The 13,920-nt window shown below is 43.2% G+C and overlaps 1 protein-coding gene across 5 annotated transcripts in view; it reads right to left on the bottom strand.

The window, feature by feature from the left end:
* The window catches only part of atp11a (ATPase phospholipid transporting 11A), a 238,339-nt gene that overhangs the window by 121,123 nt on the left and 103,296 nt on the right, over nt 1–13,920 (bottom strand). For all 5 annotated transcript variants that reach the window (XM_051926330.1, XM_051926331.1, XM_051926332.1 and 2 more), the window contains exon 2: nt 3,683–3,805. In XM_051926330.1, the coding sequence (XP_051782290.1) occupies nt 3,683–3,805 (123 nt within the window). The remainder of the gene's footprint in view (nt 1–3,682; nt 3,806–13,920) is intronic.

Genomic DNA, 13,920 nt, shown 5'->3' with positions numbered 1-13,920 from the left:
CCAGCACAAATAAATGCATCTCTCCACCACAGTCATACACGTGTCCTTCTCACACATAACAAAAGAAAATAAAAAAGGAATCACTCCATGTACTTGACACCAGCAGATCAAGGCACGGGACCCTTTACACCAGCGGTGATCAACGTCAGTCCTGGAGGGCCGCAGTGGCTGCAGGTTTTTGTTGTAACCCAGTTGCTTCTTGAGAAGTCATTTATTGCTGCTGAAGCACTTATTGGTCAAGTGACATTTTTCTGATTTATTTTAGTGGTCTTGCTTGTTAAGATTTTGAACCTTTACTTGCTTATTTTAGTCTTAAACAGCCCCATTCACTGTTTTTAATGGCTCCTTATTAGCAATAAAATGCAGATGCAAATGAACCAACAGTTTTCCATCTCGCGTGTTTTCATTGACAACTGTATGTATTCACTGTGTACAGTCTGGTTTAATAAAATATTTAGAAGTAAACTGAAGAGAAAGTGAAGGACTGAAAACTGCTTATCTGATTTAGGCTTCAAATCATTTGAATGATATCCTTAGAAAGGAAATAATTTGGACATGAGCTTCAGTAGGCTTTGTGCCCTACGGATCAAGTTACCCGAACTATTCTATAACATTTCAGTAATTATATACCACTCTGATGCTGATCTTTCTGATCATACAACAGGTAATTACGTAGCAATTAACAAGAAGAATTCATAATTAATTGAAGAATTACGGTACAGTATTTGAGGGTTTCACTAGAGTGCCTCTTTCTCTTATACGATTTGGCTCAAATACTAATCAGCACATCGTCATCTCATAACAGGCTTACATTTCGAGTTTGGTATTTTTCCATCCAGCCATTTTAGCTCTAGACTGTCCTCAAGAAACTATGACACATACACAGACAGACACACACACACACACACACCATCGAGATATCGATGTTTTCGGTATCAGGGGACCCTAAGATGTCGAGATCTGTCGAAAACCAGAGATCTAAATTTTTGACGACTCTAAAGCTTTCACTCCTCCCCCGTAGACGATAGGTTATGGTGGGGTAGGGCCCAAAGAAAAAAAAAAATACAATTTAAGAATGACTTGATATTGCAGAGTTAAAATACTAACAAATCATAACCTTAAATAAGATTTCTTTTTGACAAGAATGGTTTTCTGATTAGGCAACTGGGTTGACACAAAAACCTGCAGCCACTGAGGTCCTCCAGGACTGACGATGCTCACCCCTGTTTTACATGACACTTGCCCTGATGTTTGCAATTTGCAATTTCTCACCACTGGATGACAACACATAATCAAGAGCAGTTCAGAATATTGATGAGATGGGAACTCCTTATGACAGGCCTTGGTCCTAATCTGTTTCATGAAGGTAATGTGGTGCACCCCTGTATAGAGGCTCCAAAGGGCAAGTGGCACAAAATTTCAAATAAGCGACACGCAGAAAATATGAGGAGTGACAGCATTAACAGTACTTGCAAGCAAAAAAACAAATGGATGGTGTGCAAAATCAAAAAGGTTAAAGCATTGTGATGCCTTGTATTTCTTAAAACTGCAACATGGCCTTGAACCCTGCGCATCTAGTAGTTCATGAAACCGAATGAGAGCCAGTAGTGAGTGAGACACAGACACTTGATGAGGTGCAAACAAAAACATCACCCTACAAGCAGCAAGACCTTATTTTACACTTTTGTCAATGCCTCTAGAATGCTGTTCACCACATTACGGCTGAAAAATGAAATATTAATCACCCAAGTGCAATAAGAACACAACAGTATCTGCTTTCTACTGGTATAGTCAGGGGAACACAGCACCCATCCTTCCACCATTTACTGTATCCAGCATGAGGAGTCAATACAGTGCATCCGGAAAGTATTCACAGCGCATCACTTTTTCCACATTTTGTTATGTTACAGCCTTATTCCAAAATGGATTAAATTCATTTTTTTCCTCAGAATTCTACACACAACACCCCATAATGACAACGTGAAAAAAGTTTACTTGAGGTTTTTGCAAATTTATTAAAAATAAAAAAATTGAGAAAGCACATGTACAGAAGTATTCACAGCCTTTGCCATGAAGCTCAAAATTGAGCTCAGGTCCATCCTGTTTCCCCTGATCATCCTTGAGATGTTTCTGCAGCTTAATTGGAGTCCACCTGTGGTAAATTCAGTTGACTGGACATGATTTGGAAAGGCACACACCTGTCTATATAAGGTCCCACAGTTGACAGTTCATGTCAGAGCACAAACCAAGCATGAAGTCAAAGGAATTGTCTGTAGACCTCCGAGACAGGATTGTCTCGAGGCACAAATCTGGGGAAGGTTACAGAAACATTTCTGCTGCTTTGAAGGTCCCAATGAGCACAGTGGCCTCCATCATCCGTAAGTGGAAGAAGTTCGAAACCACCAGGACTCTTCCTAGAGCTGGCCGGCCATCTAAACTGAGCGATTGGGGGAGAAGGGCCTTATAGTCAGGGAGGTGACCAAGAACCCGATGGTCATTCTGTCAGAGGTCCTCTGTGAAGAGAGGAGAACTTTCCAGAAGGACAACCATTTCTGCAGCAATCCACCAATCAGGACTGTATGGTAGAGTGGCCAGACGGAAGCCACTCGTTAGTAAAAGGCACATGGCAGCCCGCCTGGAGTTTGCCAAAAGGCACCTGAAGGACTCTCAGACCATGAGAAAGAAAATTCTCTGGTCTGATGAGACAAAGATTGAACTCTTTGGTGTGAATACCAGGCGTCACGTTTGGAGGAAACCAGGCACCGCTCATCACCAGGCCAATACCATCCCTACAGTGAAGCATGGTGGTGGCAGCATCATGCTGTGGGGATGTTTTTCAGCAGCAGGGACTGGGAGACTAGTCAGGATAAAGGGAAAGATGACTGCAGCAATGTACAGAGACATCCTGGATGAAAACCTGCTCCAGAGCGCTCTTGATCTCAGACTGGGACGACGGTTCATCTTTCAGCAGGACAACGACCCTAAGCACACAGCCAAGATATCAAAGGAGTGGCTTCAGGACAACTCTGTGAATGTCCTTGAGTGGCCCAGCCAGAGCCCAGACTTGAATCCGATTGAACATCTCTGGAGAGATCTTAAAATGACTGTGCACCGACGCTTCCCATCCAACCTGATGGAGCTTGAGAGGTGCTGCAAAGAGGAATGGGCGAAACTGGCCAAGGATAGGCGTGCCAAGCTTGTGGCATCATATTCAACAAGACTTGAGGCTGTAATTGCTGCCAAAGGTGCATCGACAAAGTATTGAGCAAAGGCTGTGAGTACTTATGGACATGGGATTTCTCAGTTTTTTTTATTTTTAATAAATTTGCAAAAATCTCAAGTAAACTTTTTTCACGTTGTCATTATGGGGTGTTGTGTCTAGAATTCTGAGGAAAAAAACGAATTTAATCCATTTTGGAATAAGGCTGTAACATAACAAAATGTGGAAAAAGTGATGCGCTGTGAATACTTTCCGGATGAACTGTAATTCTCCTTTTTGCACACCAGTGTATTAGGCTGGGTGGCTGCCTCATGATGTTGCTTCCTAATTCTCCTCTATTTAATTAAAAAAAAAAGTTTACCACATAATCTGGTGGTACACAATCATCTAATCTTTGGTTGGAGAATGGCACACACACAACACACGCAACAACTATTATTAGGACCATAAATGGACTCTCACCTTGGAAGAGACAATCCTGTTGTCAGGATAGCGCTGTGGGATGTAGGCCTCAGCGCCTGGTGGAGGCTCACGATGTCCAACATATATTGTTCGGCTGTCCACCCAGTTTTCTTCTCCCGCACACTGCAAGAAACCAAAGCCGTCAGAGTTACACAGAGCTGCTGCCAATGAATACGAGATACCCATTTGCTGACTCTCAAGAAGGTAGCCCCCAAGCACACAACAATATGGTTGTATTACTGGTTTAGTGTATGCTTTGTGTTATTCAATGGTGCAGAGCCTTCACCCTGTATGGCAGTTTTATGCATTCAGGTCAGTCACAAAAGCTACAGCTGTAGAGCACCTCACAATCAGCGACCTCACAGGTATTTGTGCCACATTCCCGAAGCATGATGAGTATCAATCACTAACTTCTGTGTGTGACGTGTGATACAAAATAAGAAAGAGAGCAAACATGGCACAGGCAGGAGAAACAATGAAAGAATGAACCAAAATATATATAAATATACACATGTATATACATATATAAACGTCTATGCGTGGAAGTGTGTCTGTCTGTCCAGCCCAGGTGGCAGTGGCGTGGCGGGAAGGGATCCACACCCCACCCCATGGAGAAAGTTTTAGGGGGTGTCACCATACACGGCCTGACTGTTGCTAGGAAAGGGGTGGTTGGTGATTGCGATAACCTCATATTCACATTACCTCTCATTTATTCCACATTGCCTGCATCGTGTCAACAAAACTCTCTGCGCTCTAATATTTTAGACGTTTTTCTCCGTATAGTCCTTTTCAGTTATCTTTTATTTTATCTGTATTACTTTTACTCTGGTGTATATGTGTTGTATTTTTCTTTTTTGTCTTTTAATTTTTCTCCGTTATCTTCAATTAGATTTAAATCATGCCAAGGCAGCCTCAACTTAACGAGTCGGAAGAAGAAAGAAGTGCGAGGCTACAGCATGAACCTGAAAGAAACCAACTCCGTCGCCAAAATGAAACTGCCCAGGAAAGAGAAACTCGCTTAGCCACTAATGCAAAAGCCATCCGAGTACGTCGGCAAAACAAAACCTCTGAGTAAAGGCAAACTCGCTTAGCCGCTAAGGCACAAACTCTGCATTTCAATTTTTTTTCTGACGATTTCAATAGTTTCTAGGAGCCCGGGCTTACACAGATATACAGTACTGTGCAAAAGTTTTAGGCAGGTGTGAAAAAATGCTGTAAACAAAGAATGCTTTCAGAAATATAAATAATGATTGTTTATTGTTATCAATTTAAAAAATGCAAAGTGAGCGAATAAAAGAAAAATCTAAATCAAATCAATATTTGGTGTTACTACCTTTTGCCTTCAAACCAGCATCAATTCTTATAGGTACACTTGCACAAAGTCAGGGATTTTGTAGGATTCTAGTGAGGTGTCTGATCAACCAATTCTACCAAACAGGTGCTAATGATCATCAATGTCACACGCAGGTTGAAACACAGTCATTAACTGAAACAGAAACAGCTGTGTAGGAGGCTTCAAACTGGGTGAGGAACAGCCAAACTCTGCTACCAAGGTGAGGTTATGGAAGACAGTTTCTTGTCATGGCAAGATTGAGCACAGCAACAAGACACAAGGTAGTTCTACAGCAAGGTCTCTCCCAGACAAAGATTTCAAAGCAGACTGGGGTTTCAAGATGTGCCGTTCAAGCTCTTTTGAAGAAGCACAAAGAAACGGGCAACGCTGAGGATCGTAGACGCAGTGGTCGGGCAAGGAAACTTAGTGCAGCAGATGAAAGACACATCAAGCTTTTTACCCTTCGAAATCGGAAGATGTCCAGCAGTGCCATCAGCTCAGAATTGGCAGAAACCAGTGGGACCCAGGTACACCCATCTACTGTCCGGAGAAGTCTGGCCAGAAGTGGTCTTCATGGAAGAGTTGCAGCCAAAAAGCCATACCTCCGACATGGAAACAAGGCCAAGCGACTCAAGTATGCACGAAAACATAGGAACTGGGGTGCAGAAAAACGGCAGAAGGTGCTCTGGACTGATGAGTCAAAATTTGAAACATTTGGTTGTAGCAGAAGGGCTGGAGAGCGGTGCAATAAAGAGTGTCTGCAGGCAACAGTGAAGCATGGTGGAGGTTCCTTGAACGTTTGGGGCTGCATTTCTGCAAATGGAGTTGGAGATTTGGTCAGGATTAATGGTGTTCTCAATGCTGAGAAATATAAGCAGATACTTATCCATCATGCAATATCATCAGGGAGGCGTATGATTGGCCCTAAATTTATTCTGCAGCAGGACAACGACCCCACACATACAGCCAAAGTCATTAAGAACTATCTTCAGCGTAAAGAAGAACAAGAAGTCCTGGAAGTGATGGTATGGCCCCCACAGAGCCCTGATCTCAACATCATCGAATGTGTCTGGGATTACATGAAGAGACAGAAGGATGTGAGGAAGCCTACATCCACAGAAGATCTGTGGTTAGTTCTCCAAGATGTTTGGAACAACCTACCAGCCGAGTTCCTTCAAAAACTGTGTGCAAGTGTACCTAGAAGAATTGATGCTGTTTTGAAGGCAAAGGGTGGTCACACCAAATATTGATTTGATTTAGATTTCTCTTTTGTTCATTCACTGCATTTTATTGATTAACACTTTCATTTTTGAAAGCATTCTTTGTTTACAGCATTTTTTCACACCTGCCTAAAACTTTTGAACAGTACTGTATATATATATTTATATATATATGTATACAAACACAATTACACATTTGAGAATTGCAGAAATGTGACAAGCAGGTAAGACGATGTAGAGAAGACAAAGGAAGTTTCCTGAGCTTCCAGGGGCAAATACTCAACAGAACTGTGAAATTTAGTTTGACACTTAAATGTCTTCCCTTAGGCAATGAGTAGACAGCAAGAGTAATAAAATGAGGTAATACAGCGAAAAAAATGGACAAGAATGTCTGTTCAAAGCTACACTGCACCGTCCATCCTTACATCTCAAAGACATAAGTTGCACTCGTCAGCTTTGATTTGGAATCTAGTGTGGAATTTGGACACTGACCAGGACATACAGCTCTGGAATCGTCACAAAACGGGTGTAGCAGACAGGTCAAATGGCATAACCCATGACAAAAAGTGAAAAGAGAACCTCCAACTGTATTTAGGGTTCTAAATTCCACGACAGGACAAAAAGCAAGCCGTTGAAGTCCAAGAAACTCACTGTAGACCTCCGCGATCAGATTGTGGTGAGGCATAAAGAAGGGCAAGGGGATAAAACTGTAAAGTTTTCAGTGTTGCCAGGAGCTAAGTGACTTTAATAATTGTGAAATAGAAAATATGTGTAACCTCCAGGATTCTTCCCAGAGTTGGGTAACTGGCCAAACTGAGTAAATGGGCAAGAAGGTCCATAGTCAGGGAGATGACCTAGAACTCAATGGTCAGTCTAACAGACCTCTGCTGAGATGTGAGAAACTGTCGAAAGGACAACCATCTATGCATTACTCAGGCGTTTATGGTAGAATACCTAGAAGGCAGCCACTGATGAGTTAAAGGCCTATGACAGTTTATATGAGAGCATGAGGAAAAAAATTCTCTGAACTCTTTGGGCTGAACTTCAAAAACCATATCTGGCAAAGGCCAGCCACTGTTCACCACTGGCCTAATACCATCCCTACGGTGAAGAATTTTGGTGGCAACATCATGCTGTGGTGGTGCTTCTCAGTGACAGGGACCGGTCAGAATTTAGAAGATAAATGTAGCCAAATCCAGGGAGGTCCTTGAAGGAAACCTGCTCCAGGGCGCACGTGAAAGGAGTAACGGATCACCTTTCAGCAAAACAATGACCTGAAGTAAACAGCCACAACAATGCTGGAGTGGCTATGGGACAAATCTATGACTGTCTTTGAGTGGCCCAACCAAAGCCCAGACTTAAACCCCAGAGAACATCTGTGAAGAGACCTGAAGATGATGGTTTACAGACACTTCCCATCCAATATAACGGAGCCTGAGAGGATCTGCCAGGAAGAATGGGATCAACTGCCCAAATCCAGATGTGCAAAGATTGCAGGGTCTTACCTTAAAAATACTTGAAGCTGTAAGTGCAGGCTTCTACAAAGTATGGAATATAGGGTCTCAATACTGTGAGGAATGAGAGATTGCAGGTTTTGTTTTTTAATATATTTGCAAACCTTTCTGAAAACCTGTTTTTACTTTGTCATTATGGGTTATTGAGTGTAGATTGATGGGCAAGAGTGTCATTTTTATCTATTTAAAATGAAATCCACGACACAAATGTGTACAGAGAGTGAAGGGCCTGAATAGTTTCTGAATCTATTACAACTGACACGCTTGTTATCACTTGGTCTCACAATTGGCTTGCAGATGGCAGAGGCCTTCCTGAGCTAAATCCATCAGAAGGGGCCTTGATATGCAGACAAATGCACCGCTGCACGCTGATGCCACTCCCTCTGGGTCAAAAGGTGCGAGGTTTGTGGCATTAATGCGGCCTTATCAGCTCCATTCTGCTCTCTCTTTAATAGTTATGTAACTGGAGATGTATCCCAATTATTTTAAACTTCTATTCTTAGCTGGGACAGTCGTCCATCTGTTCGCAGTAGTTTCAGCTCTAGTCTTTGTCTTCTGTAGCGAGGTGTCAAAGAGGGAGCAGCAGTGTGATGAACCCAAACCCTTATAGGTCATGGTAAGCAGTGACAGTCGTGATAAACATGTCACCTGCTCACCCAGCATTCAACAGACAGATACCATCCTCATAAAAAAAGGCATTTCCCTGTGCAAGAATGGGTCCAGGATTGGGGAAAGACATACATGAAACACAATCTGTGCACCATACTGTGCCCAACAACTCTTGCAAGTTAATAACAATAATACATTTTATTTATATAGCACTCTTCCCATGCTTAAACTGCTTCACAAAAAATCAAAATTAACAACGCTGGACACAAAATAATATCTGCATAAAACACTAAATAAAGATAAAAGCCAAAAACACACAGCTTTTATTTAGAACAAGAGACCATAAACCAGAATAGAAATACAAAACACTATAAGAAAACCCTGAACAAATAACAAATGGACGTGGAGAAAGTTGTTGGTCCCCTTACAGCCCATTGGAAACACAGTGTATGCTTCCTGTAAAGTGAGGACATGAAGAGAAATTGTCCCCTATCTCTGTACCTTCATGCCATTGATATGCCATTGAGTAAAGCAAAGGGTGACAAGAGATCGAGTGTTGCTTATTCTACCAAGATATTCTAAAATGGCCTGGTGCCCCTAGAAAAGATCCTAAATAATTGGACTGGAGTGACTTTCAGACTCGCTGTTTCCTTGAATTTGTATCTCATTTCTCCAGTTGTGCAAGCCACCATTCAGTCGATTTAAATGGAGAAAAGTTCTCACTCTGCTGTTGGGTATCGCCAGGTATCCCACACTGAACATGGACCAGAGAGAGTTGTCTGAGAAGATCAGAAAGTAAATGACAGACCAGCATGTGAAAAGCAAAGGCTAGAAGACCACCATCTCCAAGCAGCTTGATGTTCCTGTGGCAACACCTGCAAATATTGTTAAAAAGTTTAAGGTCCATGGGACCATAACCAACCTCCCAGGATGCGGCCACATGAGGAAAATCAACCCCAGAATGGGACAAAGGATGGTGAAAATGGTAGACAAAAGACATAGGAGCTGGTCCGTCAATGTCTGATTGCACCATCCATTGCTTTTTGAGTGACAGTGGGCTCTATGGAAGAAGACACAGGAAAGAAACACATAAAAAAGCCCAACTACAATATGCTAAAATGCATCTTGCTAAACCACAATGCTTCTGGGAGAATGTCCTTTGGACAGATGAGACAAAAATGGAGCTTTTTGGAAAGTCACATCAGATCTGTGTCCACAGGTGTGAAAATGAGGCTTTCAAAGAAAAAAAACACCATAGCTACTGTGAAACATGGAGGAGGTTCAGTTATGTTTTGGGGTGGCTTTGCTGTGTCTGGCACAGGGTGCCTTGAGTCTATGCAGAAAACAATGAAATCTCAAGACTGTCAAGACATTCTGGAGTGAAATGTTCTGGTCAGTGTTAGAAAGCTCTGTCTAAGTCGCAGCTCATGGATCCTCCAACAGGATAAGGAGCCAAAACACACAGCTAAATGCAGCCAAGAAAGGCTAAGAACAAAACATAGGACTGTTCTGAAGTGCCCTTCTGTGAGCCTTGATTTGAATCCTGCTGAACATCTATGGGAGGAACTGAAGCGTGTGGCCTGGAGAAGACCCCTTTCAAAGCTGATTTAGCTGGAGCAGTTTGCTTAGGAAGAGTGGGCCAAACTGGCAGTGGACAGATGCAGATGTCATTACTGAGAGCTCTGGGAATTGCTGCTTTGCAGTGATTGCCTCTACAAGTGGTGCTACAAAATATTAGTCTACATGTGCCATCATTTTCTTTCTGTGCCATTGTCATTTGTGTTATTATTTCAGATATTCTGTTGGATCCAAACTCTGATTTTTGTTAAATGTGGAATAAACCACAATGGGTTTCAGTGACTTTTGTCAATTTCAGGTTATTTCAATGTCAATTATGGGTTGCTTTTTTTTCATGGAGGGATACCAACAAATGTGTCCATGTCTGTAATTTTTTTTTTGTTCTTTATTTCACCTTATACAATTTCTTGTATTAGGAATTTGTTCGTTTTCACATACCCCTTGGGGTCAAAGCGCAGGGTCAGCCATTGTACAGCACCCCTGGAGCAATTACAAGGGCCCAGCAGAGTAGGATCTCTTTTGGCAGTGATGGGGATTCGAACTGGCAACCTTCTGGATACCAGCGCAGATCCTTAGCCTCAGAGCCACCACTTTGTGATACAAAGTTATAATACTGGAAAATAGGAATGTCAATCAGCAGTTCATGGAAATGTAATCTTGGTGGCATAATGAAGTGTCAACTGGATGTTAATAGATGGCCACCTTGGTGGCGGATGGCTGGGGTCCATGCCTGGCCGGGACACCCCTTCGACACTTGATCCAGGGGAACAGCTATGGGTTACACACTACTTCCCCCGGAACAATTGATGGCAGCCCCCCTGGGTTGTATCGGGACCACAGGCATGGGACTTTGGAGGTCAGCCATGTTGGGCTCCGTGGCCACCACCAGGGGGAGCTGCACAGCTTCCTGAGCCGGTCTGGACAGCAATGCAGCCACACCCGGAAGTGCAACCATATGCAGGTTATCAAGCACCTGCAGCACTTCTGAGTGAGCTATAAAAGGAGCCAGCAGCCACCACTCCGGGAGGAGGAGGACAACGCCTGCCGGGAGGAATGGTGGTGAAGACCATTGTGCTTTTTGTTTGCTTTCGTATTTACTTTGTGCCCCCCCCCAGCTGAAGAAAAATACATTTCTTTTATTTTTATGTGTGCCAGGTCGGGCACCCATATAGCGCCTTTTTGCCACTCCATAAAAGAATTAATATTATCAACAATTTGGAAGAATACTCATTTCCTCTAGTATTTCTGAATGTATTTCTCTCTCTCTCTATATATATATATGTATATATATATATATATATATAAAATCCAACATCTGTCTGTCTGTACGTCTGTCCTCTTTTCACAAGAGAACTACTTAACGGATTTAGATTGGTTTTTTTTTCTATAATTTGCTTGAACATTCCAGTTGATTTTGCGACTTCACTCGTTGCGCTAACTATCTGAGTTCACTTGCGGTACCGATTCATTTCTGTAAATCCGAGAGAGACGCAGCGGGCCAAGGGGAGGTAGGCAGGCCCCTCCTCACTCACCTGCCAGCTTCGAGGCGTTCCTTACCTCTGCTTAGCTAGCGAACGAGAGAACTACTTAACAGATTTAGATCAGGCTTTTTTCTATAATTTGCTTGCACATTCCATTTGATTTTGCGACTTCTCTCATCACGTTAAGTTCACTTGCGGAGCGATATATTCGCGCTAATCTGAGACAGAGGCTGCGGGCCGAGGGGAGAGAGAAGCAGGACGTCAGGAGTGGAGAGCCAGACAGGGCCCTCTTCACTGTCTTGTTTCACTACTACGCAGGTGGAGCCACAGGAGACAGCTAGTATATATGTATTTTAATAAACAAAATAGACACAATTGCAATCTTTTGGCTGCTTCCAGCCAATTATAAGATTCAATGTAAAAGGCCACCTTTACTAGGTTTTTACTACCCAAGTGTGAGCTGAATTGGGGGGTGGGGGGTTAGGTGAATTCCTTTAACAACTTCCACTCAATGCTGAGCAGGACAATTCCATCATCTACTGTATATCCAAATTCTTCTTGCCAAGGTGGATTTTAGCCCATGACCCCCCTCTCTAAACCCCAAACTTGCCTGGTCTTGTGGGGTCAGATGTGATTCACAAACAAGATTACATGTTTGGGGAGAACCTGTTAAAAAGTGTGTGGTGAACAGCAGCAAGATGCTGCACTGCCAAGGCTCCACTCACAGGACTTCTTCCTAAAACACCCGCCCTCAGTTCCTCCAGTTTGTGAGTTTTAAGCCGCTGCCAGGGTTTCAGGGAGAGAGCAAAAAATAATGAACAAAAGACTTGACAGAAGATAAAAAGCTAAAATTGCTGTTACCCGTTGGCAAACTCAGTAACACAAGGTAACTGAAACTTATTATTTTTCATATTGTAATACGAGTGCTGTGACAGTGTAGACAGACAGATACATACATACTGTAGACCACCGCAGCTACTTGGCTCCACGTGTTTGAGAGACGCCGCTGTCTACTACAGTATTTTTGTCATTTTCACAATTGCATCACTGTATGGCATAACCACAGCAAACAGAGTTTAGATAAGCATTGTGGTCTATGGGTATACTACTATGTTAAAATTCTGCGTCTTTTCTGTCATGGCATGTTTGCATTTCCAATTAGTCAGTAATGTTACGTTTCTTTAGGTATTCATTTAGATGTGCAGTCATAAGGTGGATATTGTGCAGCCTTCTTCCTGATTTTACTGGTGTTTTTAGGCAGATTTGTTGATTCAGGTGTTTTGAGTACTGAAATCTGCATCTCCAATGGCTCTTCGTTATCAGCTCTCTTAATGTCAGCCCCTTTTGACAAAGTGTGACACACCGTTTACTTCAAATGCATATTTTCCAGTTCATACTTTCATAAGTATAGCTGTCACGCACGTGCGCATGGAGGCAGCTAAAGGGAGTAATTCCACGGCAGACCCAGGGGGGTGCTGGAGTGTGCTGACCTTTTTTCTTACTTTCCTGCAGACCATTCTCGGGCAATTTCACCTGGCCCTGACGATGTCACTTCCGGTTTCAACCTTGATGATGTCACTTGCGGTTCCGTGCATAATAATATCACTTCCGGTGTAGAACCCATGGGCGAAGAGCCTTTTGATTCCAGCCCTTTTGATTACGTCACGCTCCAGGTCTGAGCCTATGGAAGAGGACCCTTCTTCTCCCGCCCTTGAGGCCCCTTCTGGCATTTAAAGCCTCCATATTCTACTAAACTCATCTGTTCTACCTTGGACTCTGATCTGTGTACATCAGTGCTATCCATTCTGCAGCCAGGGAACATTATAAGGGTGGCTGCCCCAAATCTTTTTATGACTCTTGTCTGTGGTTTTTGTGACATAAGCTTATGTCAACCCCAGCACTATCATCATAACTGAACAAAAGAAAGCACACTCAGAACCTGTGACAACATATCGTTCACGTTTACCGCTCGTCCATTGATGCTGTCAAATGGCAATGTATAATCTGATACTACTGTAAGAGCCATTTGCTAGTTATTTAAGTTAGTAGAGGACTCTGCCCCCTGCTCGCTTCGCTCTCCAACCCCGGGGTGGGCGATATGCGCCAGCCACTTTGCGTTTCTCTGCCGCTCATGTATGTGGATTTCACTTTCAGTCAGTCAGTCAGTCAGCCATTATCCAACCCACAATATCCTAACACAGGGTAACGGGGATCTGCTGGAGCCAATCCCCAGCCAACACAGGGCGCAAGGCAGGTACAAATCCCACATGACACGAACACACACACCAAACACACTAGGGACAATTTAGGATCGCCAATGCACCTAACCTTCATGTCTTTGGACTGTGGAAGGAAACCGGAGCACCCGGAGGACACCCATGCAGACACAGGGAAAACATGCAAACTCCACACAAGGAGGACCCGAGAAGCAAACCCTGGTCTCCTTACTGCGAGGCAGCAGCACTACCACTGCGCCACCGTGCCGCCCATTTCACTTTCACTA

The sequence above is a fragment of the Erpetoichthys calabaricus genome, chromosome 4 (assembly GCF_900747795.2).
Source record: "Erpetoichthys calabaricus chromosome 4, fErpCal1.3, whole genome shotgun sequence".
NCBI lineage: Eukaryota > Metazoa > Chordata > Cladistia > Polypteriformes > Polypteridae > Erpetoichthys > Erpetoichthys calabaricus.
This window is presented reverse-complemented; position numbering and strand designations above follow the sequence as displayed.